The 25,086-nt window shown below is 39.1% G+C and overlaps 1 protein-coding gene across 4 annotated transcripts in view; it reads left to right on the plus strand.

Moving 5' to 3' along the window:
* NTNG1 (netrin G1) overlaps window positions 1-23,768 on the plus strand; it is a 223,447-nt gene extending 199,679 nt beyond the window's left edge. For all 4 annotated transcript variants that reach the window (XM_032803727.1, XM_075067837.1, XM_032803729.1 and 1 more), the window contains one exon: window positions 21,818-23,768. In XM_032803727.1, coding sequence (XP_032659618.1) covers window positions 21,818-22,044 — 227 coding nt within the window. In that variant the 3' untranslated portion in view covers window positions 22,045-23,768. The remainder of the gene's footprint in view (window positions 1-21,817) is intronic.
* The last annotated feature ends 1,318 nt before the right edge of the window (window positions 23,769-25,086 follow it).

The following is a 25,086-nucleotide window of genomic DNA, read 5'->3' on the forward strand; positions in this document are numbered from 1 at the left end:
ACTAGTGTGTTCCAAGGGTCAGTCCTGGACCAATCCATTCAACTCTATTCATAAATGATCTGGAGATAAGGGTAAACAGTGAGTGCAAAAGTTGCAACAATATAAAACTGCCCCAATATTAAGAGAAAAGCAGATTGTGGAAGATACTGTCAAAAAAGAATCTCACAAAACTAAGTTGATTGGGCAACAAAATGGCAAAGAAATGTAATGTGGATAAATGTAAAGTAATCACATTGGAAAGAATAACCTCAACTATACATACAAATTGAGGGCCCTAAGCAATTAATCAGGAAAAGATCTTGAGTCATCGTGGATAGTTCTCTGAAGATGGCCACGCAGTGTGCAGTGGCAGTCAAAAAAGCCAAACAGGATGTAGGAATCATTACAAAAGGATAGAGAATAAATTGAGAATATCTTATTGCCCTTATTATAAATCCATTGGTATGCCTTACATCTTGAATACTGCATACAGATGTGGTGTCCTCATCTCAAAAAAGATATACTGGCATTAGAAAAGGTTCAGAGAAGGGCAACTAAAATGATTAGGGGTTTGGAACGGGTCTCACTGAGAGATTAAAGAAACTAGGACTTTTCATCTTGGAAAAGAGGAAACTAAGGGAGGTATATGATAGAGCAGGGGTAGGCAACCTATGGCATGTGTGGTGAAGGCAGCACGTGAGCTGATTTTCAGTGACACTCACACTGCCCGGTCCTGGCCACTGGTCTAGGGGGCTCTGCATTTTAATTTAATTTTAAATGAAACTTCTTAAACATTTTAAAAACCTTATTTACTTTACATACAACAATAGTTCAGTTAATATATTATAGACTTATAGCAAGAGACCTTCTAAAAATGTTAAAATGTATTACTGGCACATGAAACCTTAAATTAGAGTGAATAAATGAAGACTCGGCACACCACTTCTGAAAGGTTGCTGACCCCTGTGATAGAGGTATATAAAATCATGAGTGGTGTGGAGAAAGCGAATAAGGAAAAGTTATTTGCTTGTTCCGATAACATAAGAACTAGGGGCCACCAAATGAAATTAATGGGCAGCAAGTTTTAAACAAATAAAAGGAAGTTCTTCTCAGACAGCACACAGCCTACCTGTGGAATTCCTTGCCTGAGGAGGTTGTGAAGGCTAAGATTATAACAGAGTTTAAAAGAGAATTAGATAAATTCATGGAGGATAAGTCCATTAATGGCTGTTAGCCAGGATGAGTAAGAAATGGTGTCCCTAGCCTCTGTTTTCAGAGGGTGGAGATGGATGTCAGGAGAGAGATCACTTGATCATCAGCTGTTAAGTTCACTCCATCTGGGGCACCTGGCATTGGTCGCTGTCGGTAGACAGGATACTGGGCTGGATGGACCTTTGGTCTGACCCAGTACGGCCATTCTTATGTTCATTTCTTTTCTTTCTTTATTTTTCAGAGAGTATTTCTGGGACAAGTACAACATTGTTATAGCAATGCTCAGATGTGAATCTTCCCTACCTAAGTTAAGATAAAGTAGACACAGGCGTTTGTAGTGTTACTACATGTATCCCCTCCTAAAATATTCAGAAACTGTTAACCTAATACTTTGCCACTAATATTGAAAGAAGACAAGGCATTAATGTTTTATCTATGGTATTGTGAGTAGTTTAGAGAGAAAATATTATGAGTATTTTAGTTCTCATTTAAAGCTCTTTAGTTGGAGGTATAAGAAAAAATCCTCAAAATCACACTTTCAGAAGGTAGGAGTGGGAGACATTTCCAATACAACAATTCATCATTGTCATCATAACATCTAAGGTATTGGTGCAGTGTTTTAAACATTAAATCATTGATCTTTTTTCCTTCAACATATATCTCACAGCAGTTGAAAATGTTCTTGGTTTTGTCTGTTAACTAGATTAATGGGGATGATATAATGGTCTCACTGTTCTTCAACTCTTTGACACCCAATGACAATCGTCTAAAATTAGGAACTGCCAGGCTAGGAAAAAATAATGGAAATAAAATGCACATTTTTAACAGTGAGGGCAATTAACCATTGGAACAATTTAACAAGGGTCATGGCGGATTTTCCATAACTGACCATTTTAAAATCAAGACTGGATGATTTTCTAAAAAGATATGCTCTAGGAATTATTTTGGGGGGAAGTTCTATGGTCTGTTTTTCACAAGAGGGCAGATCACGGTTATTCTTTCTGGCTTTGAAATCTATAAAAAGCACCGATCATTGGAAATATTTTAAATGGAGCTCCTCAGAGCTTTCCCAAGTTGCAGCACTGCAAAAACTGACCTGTCAGTGTTGTGTCAGCACATCTGTAAACTAGGGGCACTAGTGAAACTGACAAGAACCTGGTCAACATAGCCCTTCTGCTGTATTAGCAGGTTGTATATAGCATCCTACATAATGATATCTACCTTTTTGTATGTATGCAGCAACCTTATAAATGTAGCTGTGAACCCATCTGTAACTTGCTCTGAAAATACAATAATTAATATTTTTGAAGAAAGGGATAAAGTAGACTAGATAGATATAAGTTAATAAAGTTGTAATACAAAGTCTGTGCTTTGATATAGACTTCTTTTGGATATTTATGTTGAATAATACTCAAATCATGAGAAAGTAGAAAATATTGGGCTAAGACATTGACTACCATGATTTCATTTGGGAAATCTTCACTCCATATTGGAAAAGAGAGGTTAGTATGACCATAGAGGATGATGTTAGAATGTATCCCACATATCTTTTGCATCTAGTGACTTCGCCTAGTAAGGCTAAGCACACAAATCTCCCTAGAGCAATCTTGCATGTAACAACAAATGCTGCTGAGAAAAGTTATCCCGAAGTGACTAATAGCTTTAATTATCTGATGCATTATTTTATTATTTCTCTTTTTTTTTTTCCATTGAATGTTTAACTACAGATGGTTAAGATATCCTGTCACTATTCTGGTAAAAGACAGTATGGAATAATACATCCACCCAAATTGGACTCAATTTACAGTATATTGTGCCAGCATCCAGAAAAAGTTGTTCACAACAGGAGTGGTACAATTAAACTAAAATAACCCTACAACTTTCTTTTCCTTCAAAATCTGTTTATAGTGAAATTTAATGGGCTTGATCCTCAACTAATTTAGATCAGTGTACATCCCTCACGTACCAGCTCATGAGTTTGCCCAGTAGATTTAGCAAATAAAGTGGTTTCCTGTATTTTGATGGAGAGACTACAGTATAATTAATTCTCTTTCTTAATGCTCTGTTTCACTGTAATATTACAAAAAGAAAGGTTAGGTAATATTTTAACACAGAGAAGGCTAAAATGAAGCCCATGGGCAAAAACAGCCAGTGGAAGTTATACAGTGTCCTTCTTATATTAAGTATGGAGAAGCTGAAGCTCTGATTGCCCATGTCAAGCTAAAACATTGCATTCTAGATCCTGTGGTTTAACTCTTTAGCAAACAGGGGTGTCTACCTATAACCACTTGCAAATGCTTCAAATGGGCAAGATTCAGATACTCCTCTTTTCACATTGTACTTTACACTTATATGGCATTTGTCATCTGAGAATCTCAAAATTACTTTGCAAAGATTAATTAACCCTTCCAGCACTCCTGTCTGTTAGGCAGTGTGAGCCAGTGAATAAGATATCAGACTGCAAGTCTCAAGACTGGGTTCTTTACCTTGTTTTCCTACTGACATTGGGAAAGTAATGTAAGTTTCCTCTGCCTCAGCTTCCCCACTGGTTAAGTGAGGATAATAATTCTTATCCACCTTTGAAAAGGATTTTCAGACCTACTGGAGACGTAGTATTATCCCTGTTCTACCAGCGGTTAAATGGAAACATTGAGAAGAGTCTTATCCAAGATCACACCATGTATCAGTGATAGAACCAGGAATAGAATGTATGAATCCTGGTAACTTTGCTCTAACCAAGAGATTGCTCTTCATTCCATTTCAGCATATTCCTGTTTTCCAGGGAACAAATACATTGTAATTACTAATGTAAAACGTGTAACTATTAATGATCTGTATGGAAATTCCCAAGAGATCTGGCAATGGGATTTTTGTCTTCTGTACTAGAACATTATCATTAAATTATCTTCACACTTCTGACACAGACAGGCAATCAACAGAAACATGTCATTATCCATGTATCTGGTCATTATAATGTAGTAGATTATGATTCACCCCTGTAAAATATAGTGATAAATGTCTAAAATAATTGAAAACCTGTTTCCTTTCATTAGGTTATTCGGCCCTTTCCCATTATAACAGCATTTCTGTTCATGAGCCTGTAGCTAAAGGTCTATGGATGTTTCCATTATACACCCCTATCATATGTGATTTATAATTTGACCATAAATCCTCATTTCCCGTTCAGAATTTTTTTGCTAATAATTTTCAAAACAATTAGGTTCAGTTGCTTTTAAGCTAAAGAAACATTAAAAAGTGAAGGGTTGCCAACAACAGATGATTTTTTGCTCACATATAACTAAAGAATGCCAATGATTAAAATTTTAAATGGGCATGAAAAATCTATACTGGAATCAGATGCATTTTTTATTGTGTAAAAATATAAATCCAAGGGATTTTGGCTTTAAAAACTGGCTAGTGAAATGCGAAATCATTATTTTCAAAGACATTTCATAAGCATTTTTGCTATGCACAGCATGCGTCCTCAACAAAATTTTACATAACAGACCTGACTTTTTCCTTGGGAGCCATTCTAAACACTTATTAAAATGTGCCTTTTTCATAACAAAAAATGCATACATAGTTAAGCCAGAACTATTCTAACCTCTCAGGCAACAATACAGGTTTAAAATGTGCATTAGTCTGATAGGCATTCTTCATGTTTATTAAATACATAATAAGCATGTTTAAAACTACCTGAATATGTGCGGCTCAAACCAGAAGGGGGCAGAAAAAGCCCACTGCTGTTAAATAGCATTAAGAGGTGGACCCGATCCTACAGTTCTCTCTGCACAAATCTCACTTAAGTTATCTCTAGTCTATACTAGAGATCTTATAGTGGCACAGCTTTACCAATGCAACTGCAACGCTGCAAGATCTCTCATGTAGCCACTCTATGCTGATGGGAGAGAGCTCTCCCGCCAGCATAGCACTGTGTACATACCACTCATGCTGGTGAAATTTATGTTGCTTGGGGGGGGGAAAGGGGGTGTTTTTTTCACCTCCCTGACCAATGTAAGTTTTGGCAACATAAATGGTAGTGTAGACATGACCTTAGTTGAAGTTTTATCTACAAAGCATTATAGGTTGAGGCCTGTGAATGTTTTAAAGTAAACTAGAAGAATGCCAAGGCATGCACAAACAGGGCCCAGATTCTACCTGCAAACTGACATTTCATAACTTTTTATTGGCAGACACACATTCTGCACTAGGGCCATCTTTAGGCATACATGGCTGCTTAGGGCATCCAAAAATTTGGGGCACCACTGGGTCTTAGTGTCCAGCCTTCCGCCTCTTCCTATCCCTGTTATGACCCTTTGTGCAGGCTCCCACAGCTGCCTCCTGCAGCCTGGTGAGTCTTCCTCCAGAGAGGATCTAATAACTTAAAAATGAAAAAGCCTTCCAGCCTGCCAGACCTATTAGCACAACTCTGAAACTGTTCAAGAGCCACTTAAGGGCTAATGAAGCCATTTAACAGGCATTTGCCAACCCCCAGATATATACTGTCAGTTTCTGAATTTACTTACAAGAACAGTTGTGCATTACTGTAATATTTACTCAGAACATGTTAGTCTATCTACAGGACCTTAGTTTAAAATTTGCTTTAAAAATATTTCATTACTGTGTTGCTGAAGATGATAAAATCACATCTTTAAAAAATCCTTGCATAGATTTTTAGATGCACAATCTGAGCAGTCATCTTTAGCCTTAAATCTTGGATCTTCAGTCAGAGTTTTTTTAAATAAATCCTTCAAAGGACCACTCTTTATCTAAAATACAGATTTTAATTACTATAGTTCAAAAAACTTGCTTCCAAAGTCTTCCGGTCTTTTCTGTCCATCCCCTTCTCCCTTCACCCCCCTGTTAAAGTGATAACACCCCTTTTCTTCCAGATAGCTAGACAAACGAGCTTCCCTTTCTTTACTTCTGACTATTTGATGAACTAGTTTTAAGATAATCTTCCAGCAAAACCAGTACCTTAGTAAGATATAAAATCCTTTGTTATGCCTAAAATCTTGGAAACATGTTTATGAAATTTCACCAACTTCAAAAAATATGTCTATTGTTATGGAGATCACACAAAGTAAATTGGTGTTCCCTGTTTCTAAAAGCAATGAATGTTGTTATGAACACACTAAACCTCTGTGACTCATTAATTTAAAATAATGTCTTTGTTTCAGTAAGTTAAATATGTAGTAATCTGGAATGATTACTTTATGAAGGCTTAAGAGTACATTTAAAATATAAAATCAGCTTAGAAATACTGATTAAGAAAACATAAAACAGAAGATGTATTCCATAATATTTAATGTTGTATTAAGAAGGACAGCTGACTTGTCCTTACTACAAAGTTTTTGCAAATAAATCTGACAAACTTCAGGGTATATCAAAAACCCTGTGACTGACATATTATATTCCCAAATTTAGTGCTTTTAATTAGCTACCTTCCGCATGCCCAGCCTTCACCTTCTGTCATGCAGTGGAAAACATGCTCCATTTTCTTTAGAAAGAAATTGCAGAGGAGTGTTGTTTTTCAAATGTCATTTGCTTCATTTGGGTTTAGTGATTTGGCTGGAAGGGGGTGAGCAGGGTGGGGGAGGGAAAAGAGGAGGGAGACAATGGGGAGAGGGCAGGGCCTGGGCAGAGTGGGGGCGGAGCAGGGATGGAGTATGGGCAGGGCCACAGGCAGAAGAGGTGGGCTGGGGAGCTAGCCTCCCCAAGCAGCAGCTTCATCCACCACCCATGACAGCAGGTAAGAGCCGGGGGTGGGAGGGGCTTCTGCACGCCTAATGTGCGCTGCAGTCTCTTTAGGCACGGGCCATATTCACAGAGCTGAATGCACCAGGGCTGCGCATTCTGCGGGAGGAAGAGGGTACAGGGATCTCTGCAGGGAACCGTGACTCTCTGCTGCTGTGAGGTGGGCTGGGTGTCTTGGTATCCTTTGCTGCTTCTCTTCCCCCTCACCCTCTAGGCTGCAAGTCCGGGCTGCCTTCAGACATAGGGGCACCAGTTTAATAATACTTTGTAGGGCCCCATAAATCCTAAGGACGGCTCTGTTCTGGACACTCCCTCTCATGCCTAGCTACGAAATTTTTGTCAGATGTGATATCCTTCATACTATTTCACTAATGATGGCCAATTGGGCTGATATTTGGATTATATTTATTTTAGGGGTCAAATTCAGGAAATAGCTGGATTTGGAAAAACAATGGAAATCAATATGGTAGAATAGGAATTACGACATGCAGGGTAATGAAGGCTTGTTACAAGAGCAGGCAGAGAACCATTTTTAAGTGACCATTTTCATGAATCCTGCCATGACATCTGTTGCTTCTTCCTGCTGTCACAGTAATCCATGAAGGCTATGGGGCCTGTGTCAGTATCAACAGCAGTGTTTCTGTCATCAGGTCAATCCTATGCAATCCCTTCTTGCCATTCCAGGCAAAGAGTTTGTGGAGCCATCAGCTGAAGTGATGCTAATCACTGAGACATCCTCTGACATCTGTAAAGTCTGTGACACTGGTGCCATATTAATTCTGAGAGCTAGAAGTGGCATGTCAACTTTTACTTTTTTAAGTATCTTTCTAGCCCTTACCTTTTGTAAATAGCCTGGCAAATTTAAGCAATCACTAGACCAGGAGTGGAGTTATGATCTGACTCATGGGGTTGCAATGCCACTCACTCAGATTTGGCCTACCTGGACTACTGCCATCTTGACGGCTGAGCTCAGCCTCAGTGGTGCTGGGACCCTTGGACCAGGGAGGTGAGCTAGATCAGCCCTGTGCAACAGGAGCCGCCACGCGACTCTTTGAAACTTTTTGGCGACTCAATTTTAAGTCCCAACCATGAGTTGAGAAACTCTGCTTTTGGGGAGACTCTTCTTATTCTCTAACTTTCATGCTTCCTATATAATGGTGTTGGCATATCTTTCTCCTCCACATACATAACTTTTCCATAATGACACTGTCACCACATACAACTGTAATTGCTAAGTTGCTGCTAAAAAGAGGAGCTGAATATCTTTTGACTGTATTCCAGTGCTTTATTTGTAATGAAGTGGTGCCAGGGCTTACACAATTTCTTTACGTTCATAACTGATGTGACAAGCCCAGAGGTGCTGGGGCTATAAACTGCCATATCTAGAGATGCCGGGGCTCAGCCCTGGCACAAATTAAGCACTGCTGTATTCAGATATTATTTAAGGGTGGGATTTTCAAGAGCACTTAATTGACTAACAAGCACAAGTTTCACTGACTTTCAGTAAGACTAATGCCCTAAGTCACTCGGTGCTTTTGAAAATTCCACTCAAAAAAAACTAGAAAGGTGATATTAAACATTTATAAACTGATATAAACTATTTACACCTTGTAATCTTCGGGGAAATAAGAGATTCCTTCTTACAAAAGGTGGTCTAGAAAGACACTGTAAGCCATGACTATTAAAGATCAGTAATACTAGTCTTCATACATATATGTATCATAAGTAACCAGGAGCAGTACAAGTATGACCATTTCAGTAAGGTATTTAAGCGCATACATAACTTTAAATATATAAGGAGCCCCACTGATTCCCAGAGGAACTATTCATGTGATTAAAGTTAGGCACATGCTTAAGTACTTTGCTAAATCAGAGCCCAAATGAGCCCTGCCATGTGTCTATCTATGGCCTAAACCCAGTAAAGTAGTATTTTTGGAAGCATTAGCAAATAATGAAGAAATAGAATCTGAAGACATTTGTAATACAAACTAACCTTATTTTCCATTACTGTTTGGAGACTGGAGATTTGTGACAGACTAAAGAGAAAAAAAATACATAGAAGATTAAAATCTAACAAAAATTAACAAGCTTTGCACATTCAAAATATATTAATTGCATACATGGGGCAAAACAAAGATCAAAACAACTTAGTTTTCATGATAGGGTCAAAAGAATAGCTGGTGTCACTCAGACTTCATAGGCTTATTCTGCTACAGCCCCTTTGTGCTCCAGTTAAACAGCCATATGGGATTCCCAGTTTAGAGCAGAGCCGTAACAAGTCATTTTTGCACCCAAGGCAAGGGCCAGCTCCAGGCTCTTCGATGGCAACTCGGCAGCAGGTCCCTGAGTCCCTCTCGGAGAGAAGGACCCACTGAAGAATAAATGAAGCGGTGGCAATTCGGCGGTAGGTCCTTCCCTCCAAGAGGGACTCAGGGACCCGCTGCCAAATTGCCGCCAAAGAAGCGGCGGTGGTAGAGCTGCTGCGGAAGTGCCGCCGATCGCGGTAGACTGCGCCCCTCCACTTTGCGCACCCGAGGCAGTGCTTAGTCCCCTCCTTTCTATAATGTTACCTCCCTTCTTCTGTCTAACTTGCTGCCAAGAGTTTGCCTGAAGCCTGGTCAATGCCAGTGTGACTAGGGAGTGAATAGGATCCAGTGACATCAAAAGTTATGAGTTAGGGAATAATCTAAAAACTAATTGCCAGAGATCAGTGGAACAACAACAAACAAACAATAAAAACAGCCTACTCTGCAGCCCACACTTTCACATACCCTGGCAATGTTCTTAAATTGGTAAATAAAACAGCTTCAGTTCAATGGAGCATCCAGCAGGAAGACAGGTGCTATCAGTTTTCACATGCCACTCTCATGTAATTAGTATTCATTTTCCCAGATTTGTTTCTAATGCAATGTAATTAGTCAGGACATTGTTTCGTATTTGCACCAGAGACCACCTTCTACAGTTTGTCATCTTATGACCATTATCTTGATGATATAAGATTGTCTCCATAGGCTTCCACTTACGAACACTGATTATTTCTGTCTTGACTCTGGAATGCTGCCTTGATAGATTTGCACAGAAATGGTTTTGTTTTCATGTTATAAAATCACCTACCTTGACTTGATTTGACATTGTCATAAGGGAGTTTTAATGATATGCCCATTGCAGCAAATGGTGAATTAGTGTCATTACAAATATATATAATTATGAATAGTTACTGTTGTGCAAGAGCAGTAGCTATTCTTCATATTTTATCTCTGCTTAAACCCCCTAAGAAAGACTAATCAACATTTAGAATTACTATTCTCAATTATATATATACACACACACATACACATGGCATCAGAAAAATTAAAACATAAAAAACCACAATCTAAAACTAGACCCAAGTTATAGTTTTGTTTTTTTCCTATTTTATGAAAATCCTTAAAGTCCTTATCAAGCAGGTGCTTGGGGCAGCCACTGTGGAGCGGGGAGGCACTTCTGGGTATTCGGCAGCAATTTGGCGGAGGGTCCCTCACTCCTGCTCAGAGCGAAGGACCTCCCACTGAATTGTCGCAGATCGCAATCGCGGCTTTTTTTTTTTTCTTTTGGGCTGCCTGGGGCGGCAAAACCCCTGGAGCTGGCCCTGACAGAACACCTAGGAAATATTACAGAAACCAAGGTAATCATACTAAGTTATCGACAATAATTTGGTAAGTTTTTAAATTTATGTCTTAATATGTGATTTGCTGGGAAAAAATTAAAATCTTTTAGCTAAATCTTATAGTTTCATAGTTTCTAGGACTGGAAGGGACCTCGAGAGGTCATCGAGTCCAGTCCCCTGCCCTCATGGCAGGACCAAATACTCTCTAGACCATCCCTGATAGACATTTATCTAACCTACTCTTAAATATTTCCAGAGATGGAGATTCCACAACCTCCCTAGGCAATTTAGTCCAGTGTTTAACTACCCTGACAGTTAGGAACTTTTTCCTAATGTAACCTAAATCTCCCTTGCTGCAGTTTAAGCCCATTGCTTCTTGTTCTATCATTAGAGGCTAAGGTGAACAAGTTTTCTCCCTCCTCCTGATGACACCCTTTTAGATACCTGAAAACTGCTATCATGTCCCCTCTCAGTCTTCTCTTTTCCAAACTAAACAAACCCAATTCTTTCAGCCTTCCTTCATAGGTCATGTTCTCAAGACCTTTAATCATTCTTGTTGCTCTTCTCTGGACCCTCTCCAATTTCTCCACATCTTTCTTGAAATGCGGTGCCCAGAACTGGACACAATACTCCAGTTGAGGCCTAACCAGCGCAGAGTAGAGCGGAAGAATGACTTCTCGTGTCTTGTTTACACACACACACTGTTAATGCATCCCAGAATCACGTTTGCTTTTTTTGCAACAGTATCACACTGTTGACTCATATTTAGCTTGTGGTCCACTATGACCCCTAGATCTCTTTCTGCCATACTCCTTCCTAGACAGTCTCTTCCCATTCTGTATGTGTGAAACTGATTGTTCCTTCCTAAGTGGAGCACTTTGCATTTGTCTTTATTGAACTTCATCCGGTTTACCTCAGACCATTTCTCCAATTTGTCCAGATCATTTTGAATTTTGACCCTGTCCTCCAAAGCAGTTGCAATCCCTCCCAGTTTGGTATCGTCTGCAAACTTAATAAGCGTACTTTCTATGCCAACATCTAAGTCGTTGATGAAGATATTGAACAGAGCCGGTCCCAAAACAGACCCCTGCGGAACCCCACTTGTTATACCTTTCCAGCAGGATTGGGAGCCATTAATAACTACTCTCTGAGTACGGTTATCCAGCCAGTTATGCACCCACCTTATAGTAGCCCCATCTAAATTGTATTTGCCTAGTTTATCGATAAGGAATATCATGCGAGACCGTATCAAATGCCTTACTAAAGTCTAGGTATACCACATCCACCGCTTCTCCCTTATCCACAAGACTCGTTATCCTATCAAAGAAAGCTATCAGATTGGTTTGACACGATTTGTTCTTTACAAATCCATGCTGGCTATTCCCTATCACCTTACCACCTTCCAGTGTGTTTGCAGATGATTTCTTTAATTACTTGCTCCATTATCTTCCCTGGCACAGAAGTTAAACTAACTGGTCTGTAGTTTCCTGGTTGTTTTTATTTCCCTTTTTATAGATGGGCACTATATTTGCCCTTTTCCAGTCTTCTGGAATCTCTCCCGTCTCCCATGACTTTCCAAAGATAATAGCTAGAGGCTCAGATACCTCCTCTATTAACTCCTTGAGTATTCTAGGATGCATTTCATCAGGCCCTGGTGACTTGCAGGCATCTAACTTTTCTAAGTGATTTTTAACTTGCTCTTTTTTTATTTTATCTTCTAAACCTACCCCCTTCCCATAAGCATTCACTATGTTAGACATTCCTTCAGACTTCTCAGTGAAGACCGAAACAAAGAAGTCATTAAGCATCTCTGCCATTTCCAAGTTTCCTGTTACTGTTTCTCCCTCCTCACTGAGCAGTGGGCCTACCCTGTCCTTGGTCTTCCTCTTGCTTCTAATGTATTGATAAAAAGTCTTCTTGTTTCCCTTTATTCCCATAGCTAGTTTGAGCTCATTTTGTGCCTTTGCCTTTCTAATCTTGCCCCTGCATTCCTGTGTGTTTTTGCCTATATTCATCCTTTGTAATCTGACCTAGTTTCCATTTTTTATATGACTCCTTTTTATTTTGTAGGTCATGCAAGATCTCGTGGTTAAGCAAGGTGGTCTTTTGCCACATTTTCTATCTTTCCTACCCATCGGAATAGCTTGCTTTTGGGCCTTAATAGTGTCCCTTTGAAAAACTGCCAACTCTCCTCAGTTGTTTTTCCCTCAGTCTTGATTCCCATGGGACCTTACCTATCAGCTCTCTGAGCTTACCAAAATCCACCTTCCTGAAATCCATTGTCTCTATTTTGCTGTACTCCCTTCTACCCTTCCTTAGAATTGCAAACTCTATGATTTCATGATCACTTTCACCCAAGCTTCCTTCTACTTTCAAATTCTCAACGAGTTCCTCCCTATTTGTTAAAATCAAGTCTAGAACAGCTTCCCCCCTAGTAGCTTTTTCAACCTTCTGAAATAAAAAGTTGTCTGCAATGCAGTCCAGGAACTTATTGGATAGTCTGTGCCCCGCGGTGTTATTTTCCCAACATATATCTGGATAGTTGAAGTCCCCCATCACCACCAAATCTTGGGCTTTGGATGATTTTGTTAGTTGTTTAAAAAGCCTCATCCACCTCTCTTCCACCTGGTTAGGTGGCCTGTGTAGTAGACTCCTAGCACGACATCACCCTTGTTTTTTACCCCTTTATCCTAACCCAGAGACTCTCAACACTTCCGTCTCCTATGTCCATCTCCACCTCAGTCCAAGTGTGTACATTTTTAATATATAAGGCAACACCTCCTCCTTTTTCCCCTGTCTATCCTTCCTGAGCAACTATACCCATCCACACCAACATTCCAATCATGTATTATCCCACCAAGTTTCAGTGATGCCAACAATGTCATAGTTGTATTTATTTATTAGCACTTCCAGTTCTTCCTGCTTATTACCATACTTCTCGCATTTGTATATAGGCATCTAAGATACTGGTTTGATCTTGCCTCCCAGTTTTGCCCTGACCCTCCTTTCTCTCTGCCATTATAGCCACGCTCCCTCTTGTTTCCGACCCATCTCCCAGGTTTTAAAGCCCTCCTCACTAGGTTAGCCAGTCTGTGTGCAAATAGGGTCTTTCCCCTCCTCGAAAGGTGAACGCCATCTCTGCCTAGCAGTCCTTCCTTGAATAGCATCCCGTGGTCGAGGAAGCCAAAGCCCTCCTGGCTTTCTCATGGCCCTATTAAACTAGTATCAATTTGATCATTTATGGATAAATTCTGCTTCTGCCCCATGCCTGCAGAGGCTCACCTGAATGAATGTGTGTGTGTGCACATGTGTGTGTGAGAGAGAGAGATTGAGAGAGAGAGAGAATGTTTGTAATAGAGAGAGACAGAGTTTCAGATTTCTCCTTTCTCCATATTCCCACACCACCAATTTATTGACTTAAGTGAACACATTTTTATAGAAGAATGCTTGTAGTAGAGCCTTTACAGTACCGCAAGTTACTCACTGATCTGCATTTGGCAGTAAAGTTAAACCTCTTATATTGCGCTTTGATACAGTGACATTCTTATGCCAAAGTGAAATGTATGTCCCTAATTTTTTCACTGCATGTAAATGTGCTATCTGCAGTTCCACACAAGAGCCAACTGCTCTCTCTATATGTGGACAAACACACACACATTCTGAAGCCATCTGTGAACACCTTTACTTAAATCTGAGTTCCACTGTAACTGTTCCTGTTCCACTTGATATGGTTTAACAGAACAATCAGTCTGGACGGGTGCACACAGGTAAGTATATCAGCATACTGACAACGTATCTTAAACTAAACTATTTAGATTTCTGCAAAGATGATGTTAAATATCATTCTCAACCAGTGAACATGGGACAGATGTGCACAACCTTGCAAGTGGGACTTTCCCAGCCCAGGCATGAAATCCTAGGCCAAGTGAAGTCAGTTGCAAACTTCCAGTGGATCCAGGATTTCACACTTGGTCTGTTGAGGAATGGTGTCGCTAACTCACCATTCACAGGGCCTGATCCATAGCCTATTGAAGTCAAAACCATTAAAGCTGACCAAGATAGGTCCTACAGTGCAGTCAGGGCTGTCCATCCATCAACTCTTGAAAGGTGATACTCATATATTTACTCTGTCATGCTTTTACCCTCTACAACTCATTCATCACATGCATTTATAGGATTAACAATACCTGCACTCCAGCTCCCAAAAAACTGCAAGGGGAGCATGAAGAAGAAAGGACTAACCTCGGGGTGGAGAAATAATTTAGGGAGGTAGAAATGGGAAGGGATTGTGGAAGGAATGCTGTAATAGACGGGACAGAGAGAGAGAAGATACTGAAAAAAATACAAATAGGCAAGAGACAGATCAGAAAAGAAAACTATCTTGTAGGAAAGGGGGGAGGGGCTGTAGAGAAAATGAGAACTGAAAAATTTTAAAAGGATGAAAAATTCTAAAAAATATAAGGAAAAACTGCAGAGACCTAAAGATGAATCAGGATGTAGAAAGAACAAAAGGAAGAGACAGAAAAAATGAGACACTAGCTCTATTTTATCAAAAGTTTGCTTTCCATAACCTTTTTACTCTATCATTTAATGGTCCTTTTAATGTTTCTAGCACACACACACAAAATGTGAAGATTGTCGTAGTTTTGGATGAGGAGAGGCAACTCCCCTTTTTCCTGACTCAAACCTTGTTATCACCTTCATTTTCCTTTTGAAAAACTGACTGTTCTCTCTCATATCTACGTTTCTGACCCACCTGCCTATCCGTTTTGGCATTATGATGCTATTTTAAGTAAGCTGTATATAGCAAAAGTAGAAGAAAGTCCCCCAGAAAAAGGAGGGGAACACATTTTCTTCCCTGAACTGACCTTCAGACAGGATGTAAGGGTACAAAGAACTTATAATTGGATCCTGAAGTCCCCACTTGAAAGAAACACAGTAATTTTGTATGTAATTTTCCTCTGAGTTGTAGTAACATCAACTAACAGCAGTCCTGATATCTATGTTTTTTTTTTAAATTGCAAATGCCTGAAAGTTAAACTTTAAACAAACTGAGAAATTCCTCTATGCATTATTCATATGTGAATATTTAATACAGTATGAATGCATGAAAAGTTATCAATTATTCTCTGCTGATAATTAACAATAATGCAAAATCCATATGTTTGATTAAGTGTCCAACTAAATTGTATGAAATAGTCACAAAAATCATTTTTTCAGTATTTATGGAGGTCTTAACCTATAAACATTTTCAATATTTTATTAATGATTACTTTGTGAAAGATGCCTAGTTTTAACTTAGAGAATTAATTCTCTGAGTTAACTGCAGTGTCTTTTCCCTAGGTTGGCAAAGCTTGCAAACTTTGTCCAATTTTGCAGGTGGCTTTCATCCATCTAGTGCAGTGATCTGAGAATAGCATAATCAGAAGACTGTAGTCTACATACTAATTGCTGACACGAGGTGGGTGAGGTGGCATCTTTTATTGGGCCAATTTCTGCTGATGAAAGAGACAAGCTTTTTGAGCTCCACAGAGCTTTTCTTCAGATCTCACCCACTTTGTCTGTCTAATATCTTGGGACCAACACAGCTATAACACCACAGCAAAATACTAATTTCTGAGACACCAAAGCCAGCTTTAAATATGCAGGCCACTTCCTCAGGAACCTTGGAGACCCTGCTGAGAGAGAGTAATCAATACCCCTGAATGCTACAGAGATCTCCTGCATAGATCTTCACAGCTCCTATGTGAAGGGTTATTATTTATTTGTATTACAGTAGTGATTAGAGGCACCAATTGAGTTGGTGCCCCATTTTGCTAGGCACTATATAGATACATCAGGTAAGAATCTCTCACCCGAAGAATGTACCATGTAAATAGACAAAGCAGACAACAACAACAAAAGAGTATTATCCCCATTGTATAGATGAGTAACTGAGATGCATAAATGTTGAGTGACTTGTCCAAGATCTTACAGGGCATCTGTAGTAGAGTCAGAAATTGTACCCATATCTCCGAAGGGTCAGTCCAGGGCTTTAACCACAAAACTTCCCTTCTTCTCCAATTCAGGATGGGATAGGGATTTGACAAGTGGACTTCTGTATTGTGTGGATTCACTGGGCACAAAATCCCATGTAGGATGAGCAAAAGCACACCACATATCCAATACTCCTCCCCCTAGAATCCATTCCACTCTGCCCATCTCATTCCTTGTTACATATTAGACTAGACGCTTGTGCCTTAGGATGGATAGACAGACTAACAGTATATGATCCCATAAATGGTCCTGCAGAGAAAAAAGGCCCTTTTCTTCTCTTATATCGTGAGAGCATTTGCTCTGTGATGGAAAACAAAGGCTTTTGGGGGGGGAGGGAGAAGGGAGACGTGGGGAGAAAAACAAACCTATTTGCCTTTTGGAGGTTGTTTTCTGAAGATGATTTTTTTTTAAAGTAATTACAGTGAGACAAAAAAAAACCCAAACACTATACTGTATTGTGCCTGTATTGGATCTTAAAGATAGGTACATCTGGACTGCCTGTCCCCACAAACACCCCCTACTCGCCATCTTCTTTTCCCCTCTCCCTTCCCCCTGTTTGGGAAGGGGACCAGCTTGCAAGTTCAGAGCCCGGGAAAGAAATTTCCCGAGCTGCTACTGAAACCTGGCCTGGAGTATAAACTGCTGGAGCTGGAGCTGGAGCCCGAGCCCGAGCTCCTTCCTGCATGCTGTGCTCGGGAGGAGCAGCTCAGTTTTAAAGGGCCACAGCCTGCACCCCGCACCCACTGACACTGCGGTGCCCCAGGGTGCCTCATTCATCACCCTTGCAGACAGGGCTAGAACCAGCTGCCTGCAGGGCCACCCAGAGGATTCAGAGGGTCTGTGGCAAAGTGGGGGAGTTGCAGCCCTTGTACTCACCCGGTGGCTGTCCGGGTCTTCGGCAGCATTTCTGCAGCGAGGGCCCTTCAGTTGCGCCACATCTTCGGCAGCACTGAAGGGTTCCCCACCGCCAAAATGCTGCCAAAGACCCAGACCACCACTGGCCCAGGGCTCACGGTACATTTCGGTGGCAGGGGGCCCTTCAGTCGCTCTGCGTCTTCGGCAGCAAGACCTGGACCACCGCCAGGCCAGGGCATGTGGGGCCCCTGCGTGGCCCAGGGCAAATTGCCCCACTTGCCCTCCCCTCTGGGCAGCCCTGGCTGCCTGTCCCCACCCCAACTCACCAGACAGCCACTGCAGAGCTGTGAGTCCCTGCTCCAAGCAGTCCACCCTGAGGAGCATCCCATAATGACTTGCTCAGAGTTACAAACATTTCAGAGTTACAAACAACCTCCATTCCCCAGGTGTCCGTAACTGAACTTCTACTGTATTGAAACTGCCTGCAATGACTCATTTATTTATTTATTTAATTTATTTTTTACACATACTGCACCATGCCTCCAACACCAAAAGCAAATAGCTAATCTTTCAAGACATTACATATAGTCCTTTTCTCACCACAGGAGTGACTGCAGACCTCTTACTAAGGCATGGCTTATCTGAATGGTGTCAATAAATGGAAGCAAAAGATGGTACCACAAACTCTGAAAATAACCACCACTAATTTAAAGTAGCTGGATGGGTACTTTATGGATCTTATTCCTAGCCTAATACAGACAATTGTTTCTACCTTGACATTTCTTTAATAGAAACAAGAACAAATAGAGCCTTGTTCATTTCACAGTGTTGGAAGGGGGATGTTAAATTTTTATTATTGTTTGTCATTGGGTTTGTTTGATAGGGAGCAAATACATAATAATACAAGTATCAGGGTAAACACTCCTGGCAAAATATTGCATTTAACATTTAAAACGTAGCAGGAAAAAAATTAAGAGATTTTCCAATCTAACTATAACTAACGTATCAGCCCTTCTCTTGGTCTTTGCAGCAAACTGATTAGGCTTAGTTAAGTGAGCACCTTTGGTCACAGTTCAAATACAGATACATAGCTTTGTGCTACTTATGTGCTGGAAACATTATTTGAAGTTAATGCAGGTCTAAGTCAATAAAATAGTAGCAACATAATGGCAGTTTGAATGTAGACAGGGCTTGTCATTTTCAAAGCCATTTGCAAACAATGCATCTTTCCTTCCAACATTGCTGTGATGTACGTTAGGATATTAGAACTGATTGGAAAATTACAACAAATATAAAATTATTAGAAACCAGAAATTTCATGAAAACTTTCACAACTGTTTGCCTCCATCCTCCAAAACAATCCTAATTATTATCTGTGTATTACAGAAGAGAAAATTAAGAAAGAAATTAAATGACTTGCCAAGTTCATAAGAGAAGTCACTGACATTACAAGGATTAGAAACTCAGAATTACTAACATCTAGTACTTTGCTCAGGCCATTAAACTATGCCTTTGTCTTCTTTCATTAGCCTTTGTATCTGGTTTTTGTGAGTACACAAAAAAGCATTGACGTTGAGACGTTTTATGCAGCAGTTCTTTTTATGACTTAAGAAAACATCAGATATAATGAAAGATATTGGGCCTAATTTTGAAAAGCATCCTGTGTGATGTTCCATCTGCAATTTTGTAGGTGCAAATTATTGTGGGGGTATTTTATAGCAGTTAGATTTCTAAGTGCTTTATTGTGTCAGTAGATCAGGTGGAGTTAGCAGTGAATGTACTGTGGAATGCTACCACAATAATTCACACCCAGAAAACTAGCGATAAAATCAGTGTGTGTCAAAAACAAAATTTTTAAACAGAAAATGTACTAGTGAATAAGCTTGTTTAATTGGCTACTTGGAAAAGGCAAACTTTGGTATATATCTAATTTGGATTCAAAACAAAACATTAAGAAAAAAGATCTCATCTATTTAAAAAGAGTATTTAATTAACTATTGATTTCTACTCAATTAATCAAGACAGCAGGAGGGAATAGCTCACTAGTTTGAGCATAGGCCTGCTAAACCCAGGGTTGAGAATTCAGTCCTGGGGGCACCCGGGGGGAAACTGTCAGGGACAATATTTGGCCCTGCTAGTAAAGGCAGGGGACTGGACTTAATGACCCATCAAGGTCCCTTCCAGTTCTATGAGATAGGTGTATCTCTCTTTATTTATTGATATTTCACCACCACTATTGTCCTAATCAAAGAAAACATTACAGGCTTGTTACATTAGAATAAGCAAAGCCCACCAACTTTTGTATTTGATCTTTACTATTGCTATGATTAAGTTAATACTACATAAATTGTATGATTATATATAAATATTTACTGGTCTTCATTATAACAGACAACCAAATTTTACTTTGAATATGGAAAACTTTAGTTTACCATTCTGGATTTGGTACCATTGTATGCAGTATTATCCCACGCTGTAAATCTCATCAAATTTACTTTATTATTATTCCAGTTAGTTTATATTCATCATGTAAAAATAGCCAAATGTACTATACTAAAGAACACAGAAATGCAGACATACTCTTCCTCTTCATGATATCCTGAATATACTGCATTAGTTGAACTTTGATAATCAGTTGAGACACTTACTGAACAAAAACTGTGGATGCTTTTCAATGTTATATTAATTGGTCAAAAAGAAAGAATAATTGAGAAAGGTGTCAAGTGCGAAACTTGGGTAGATGTTGCCTTTTGGTTATTTTCATATTATTACATTCTGGGGAGGAAGCACAGCAACATCATTATTTGACTCATTTATATGAACTGAACTAGAAAGTGGATATATGTGGGAAAGGACATTTAAGGATGAAAACAACTCATGGTGTTTGGGATGGTTGGACTTATTTGTTGTTTTAGTTCAAGGGGATGGTGTTAAGAGGGGGTAGATAAAACACAACTTTGTTTTTCACAAATCAAAGCCATTTTTAGAAATGCTTTGGGCCAGACATTCCTAAAGCTGATGTAAATCACCATACAGCCTTGGTAAAGCTCTGCAGAGCTTTACCAAACAACATTTGAGAATCTGGGCCACCTGTTTGGATTTTAGCTTTCATGGTATTTATACGTTAAAAAAAGCGAAGCATTTATAAATCTATGAATGTAAAGAACAATTAGCATATCTCACAATGGAAAGACTGGGAATAATTTCTTGTTCTACTTTGCCTCCTTTAGGGTGTTCTCTGGATGTTACGTGCTTAAGCAATATGTAATATTGTTCCAAATCCTGGAGGCCTTACACTAGATCCAATCATGTTTTCCTTTATTTAATTCCTAATGATTGCATGGGAATTCTGCCCAAATTAGGAGTGCAGGATCAGTCCCTTTGTCCTCCATAAAGTAAAACTAAAATAAACAAACATTATTTGGAGGAAGCTCTATGGTCTGTATTATAAAGGAGGTCAGACTTGGTGATCACAATGGTCCCTTCTGGCTTTTGAATCTATGAACATATTCCATTAAAATGGGAATATAATTCATAGCATATTCTACTCTATAATATAATCTAGAATTTACAGTGAGACAATAGCACGGTGTGCCTGTACATGCCCCTATAGGAGAATGTTTCAATCCAGTTTTGTTTAATGAATGAAAAACAAAAGCCTAGTGACCCTTTCCCCCTAGCTTCAGTATTTCTAAATTGTGTCTTACCCTGGTGCCCAAGCACCATACACAATTAAGAAGAAATACGTAGGCCTGTGATGAAAATGGTGCCCTTCCCTCTGTTCTCACATTGACATGGTGTGTGCATTTAAACTAACGTCATTTAACACCCATAGAGCCTGCTGACTTTCCCATGCCATATCCCCTACTGCTTTTTGTTTATCTTCCAGAACATTAATACATAAAAGTCACTCAGTATCAGGGACAGATTTCTCATACAGTTCTATTCATTTCACCTCATTGTGTTGCATTTTTAATTGCCATTAATGTTTTTCAAGAGCTCTGTGATGCTAGTATACACATTGTCCTTTCAAATAAGGCACTCACCAAGCATTCCAGTTCAATAATTATAAAGACACTGACAAACAGTAGATATTAAGTAACTGAGTATTCAGGTGTCTGAAATAGAAGATCATATTCTCTAAGGTTAAAGCAAAAAAAAGTGTGGGAAAATAGCTAAATGATAAAAATTGTAAACAGCAGTTGTTGGGAAGCTGGAATCACATATCTATTTACATCTCTAAGGAGAAAAAAAACGTACGTTCAAAGCTTTCTGTAACAAATGAACTTAAGCTTATTCTGCTCTTCTTCTATCTTTCCCCTTGTTCTGTAGCAAATGTATGCGACAAGGAACTACTGCAATGCCAGAATGGAGGAACATGCCTCAAAAACATGCGATGCCAGTGCCCTCCAGCCTACACTGGAATTTTGTGTGAAAAGCTGAAGTGTGAAAGGGATCCAGGAGGTTGCAGCCAAAACTCCGGCAATGTGGCAGTATTGCATGGCCCTTTATTACCGCTCACTGCTCTACTAGGAGTAACTGGGCTTCTCGTATTCTAGGCTCCGTCTGGTTGATGGCATCGCGTGCAGACTGCTTCAGAAGGAATGTGCCACAAAAAAAACAAAACAAAACCCAAGCATTTGCTACTAAAATTTTAAGAAAAAGAATAAAACTACGTATAAACTAAGGCGGCCCAACTGAACTAAGCCATATTAATCAATTGTGGACGGCACTCGGCGTCAAAAGACTTAATTTCTGACTCAAGACAAGTTGGCAGCTGCCAAGTCTATTACTACAAACAACAATGCCAGCTGCAAAGAGTACACAGGATTGAAAAGGCTTTGACAAGCCCCCAAAATGGAAAATAATAAACATTTGCCACTTTGATATGGTGCGCTACTGTACCTCTGCCCAGTGTGTGGACCAACCAAATAGAGGCATTCTTTGCTGTCAGTGCATTGTGGGTATAAGGAAATCTGTTAAAGCTGCCATATTGGCCTGCTTCAGTCCCTAGATCCCTTCTAACCTGTGCTTTAGTGAACATTGCTCTGTAACCCTTGTTGGTTGAAAGGTTTCTTTGTCTGATATTAGTGATGCACATGTGTAACAGCCCCCCTCAATAAAACTCAAGACAGTCATATCCTTGTATATTTTAGCAGCACCGCATCAGTAAGATGCTGTGTTCATCTACTATACAAGAGTGGCTATAGGACAAAAAGTGTATTTATCCTTTTGTATTCAAATGAAGTTATTTTTCTTGAAATAATGTACAATGTAGATTTTTTGTATTATTGACAATTTGTGTTACCAATTTATTAATGTATTTAATTCTAATCGGATAAGAAAAATATTACTTTTTATTTAATCTTTTTTTTTCTTTTCTCCTTTCATTTAATTGTGCAGAGATTTCTCTGTATGGGCAACGTGCTGGCATCAAAGAATATCAGTTTACATATATAACAAGTGTAATAAGATTCCACCAAAGGACATTCTAAATGTTTTCTTGTTGCTTTAACACTGGAAGATAAAAAAATAAAAATTCCTGCATAAACAATTTCAGGAATTTGTATTGCAATTTCTTAAGACAATTTTTTAAAATTATTTTCCCTTCATCATTTTACATCTGCTATATGGATGAAATACAAATTCAGTGTCAGAATTTGAGTCACAATGAAGTCTGACTACCATGTTTTCTTCTCTATCAAACCACTCTGAATAAAAAGATACCTTTGTTTGAGAAAAATGTTATAAAAACACTAAATCTGTATTCATTCTAGTCATCGTCAGAATTACACCAAGGCTAATTTACAAAAGTATTAAAGAATATTTTCTTTAAATCATGCAACTTTTGTGGATTGACAGTAATGAAGTCGATATAGCCCCTGCTTAAATGCATCTCCTGAAGCTTCATTAAAATGAAATGTTTATTTATATAGAAATATTAGTCTGCCTCAGAAACTGCAAAAGCAATGACAACCCCCTACACGCAGAAAAAAAAGTGCAGTGATTCAACTTTTAATAAAGTCAGATTTAGTATTTAGAGGGAGTGTCAAAATATACAGCAGCAAGTAGATAAAAAGTGCTGTCCCAGCAAATAAAAGTTTGTTTTAAGTATTGCTCAAGCTGTAATAAATTCTTATTTCTACCTTTTATTAGGCCAATTACTGAGTGTGACTGCAAGGGATAGAGAGAAAAGTACAAATAAACCAAAAACCGTGGCAATGTTTCAGAGACAAGGAAAATCAAAAGGCAGCAACACTGTGTGGATTCATTTCCTAGCAGATTTTCATCAGACATAATGTAAATATTTTACCAATGTGATAGCCTAGAATGGAAAACAATTAATCAGCACAGGCAAAAATCCTAAGGGCAACAGATTCTACTTGGCTACTTACTCCCCTGTGGTGAATAGACTGTGAATTTGAAAATTACCTTATTTGATAGCCTCTCCACCTCCAAAGGGGAAAACGCCCATTGCTGGCAGACACCTTGTAGGAAATATTACATGAGGGAACAGCATATCTTAACAGTTTTTGTTCTAGAAAAACTCATCTGGAGATTGGCAACACAAGTAAACAAGTAGTATTTGTTCAAGCTATCACCTCAGCCCCGCCTATGGAATGTTTGCTAATCACACCAGCAGTCTCTCTTAGTTTACAAAACAAGGATGAGATAAATTAAAGGTTTGGCTGTGTGCCAGCATTGCCTACGTGAAATTGTAGATTTATATTAGACGCATACTCAAGACAATAAACAGAAAATTATATTGCACAGTCACTGAGGAATATAAATGCAAATATAGGTGACATACAGATCCAAAGATTACTTATAATTAAATGGATTTCTAATATTAAAATGTGGAATTTAAGTTGTCCTGAAGTTTATTAGCCCAGACTGAATGCAGACCATATAATTATTGGAAAAGATGCACTTTAATTGTCATTATACAGTCAAGGCTTTGTGAAAGTGCTCAGGAAGCATGTTGTGCATGTCTGATTATACAGAACTCTGCCAGACAATACTGAAGTATAATGAATATCAGATCTTAATCAGCTCATCTGCATTTCAATTTCATGAAGGTACAATCATCTAAAACTATGTGGAATACACAGCTTTCCATATATTTATATAGCATTTTCTGCATTTCACCACATAGGTCAGCCTGCTTTTAATAAAACGCCAATTTTAGGTACATATCCAATGGAAAGTGAGTTTTCTCTTCAATCATCATTTTCATCAAATCTCATTAGTTTTGCCATTGTACACATGTACAGGAACTGAAGTACCTGAAGATTTTTGAACGTGAGTTCTGCTATAATATTCAGAGTATATGAATAATTATATAATGCACATACACACAATGAGATTTCTGCACTGCTCTGTATTGGTTTAACTCAGTTTCCATTGAAGTCAATGAGGAATTTAGGGAGGCAGAGTGTATTTCCCACATTGAAAATTGGTCAGAACAACAGATATCTTGCTGAAATTGCCATGGGATCTTTCAGTGACCACAAGTAGTCATTGTGACAGAGATGGCAACTTCTTGCAATAGCCGTGAGAGACCTTGCTCTATTAAGAGGTATCACTGTGGGCCAGGGATT

Source organism: Chelonoidis abingdonii, chromosome 7 (genome assembly GCF_003597395.2).
Source record: "Chelonoidis abingdonii isolate Lonesome George chromosome 7, CheloAbing_2.0, whole genome shotgun sequence".
In the NCBI taxonomy this organism is placed as follows: Eukaryota; Metazoa; Chordata; order Testudines; family Testudinidae; genus Chelonoidis; species Chelonoidis abingdonii.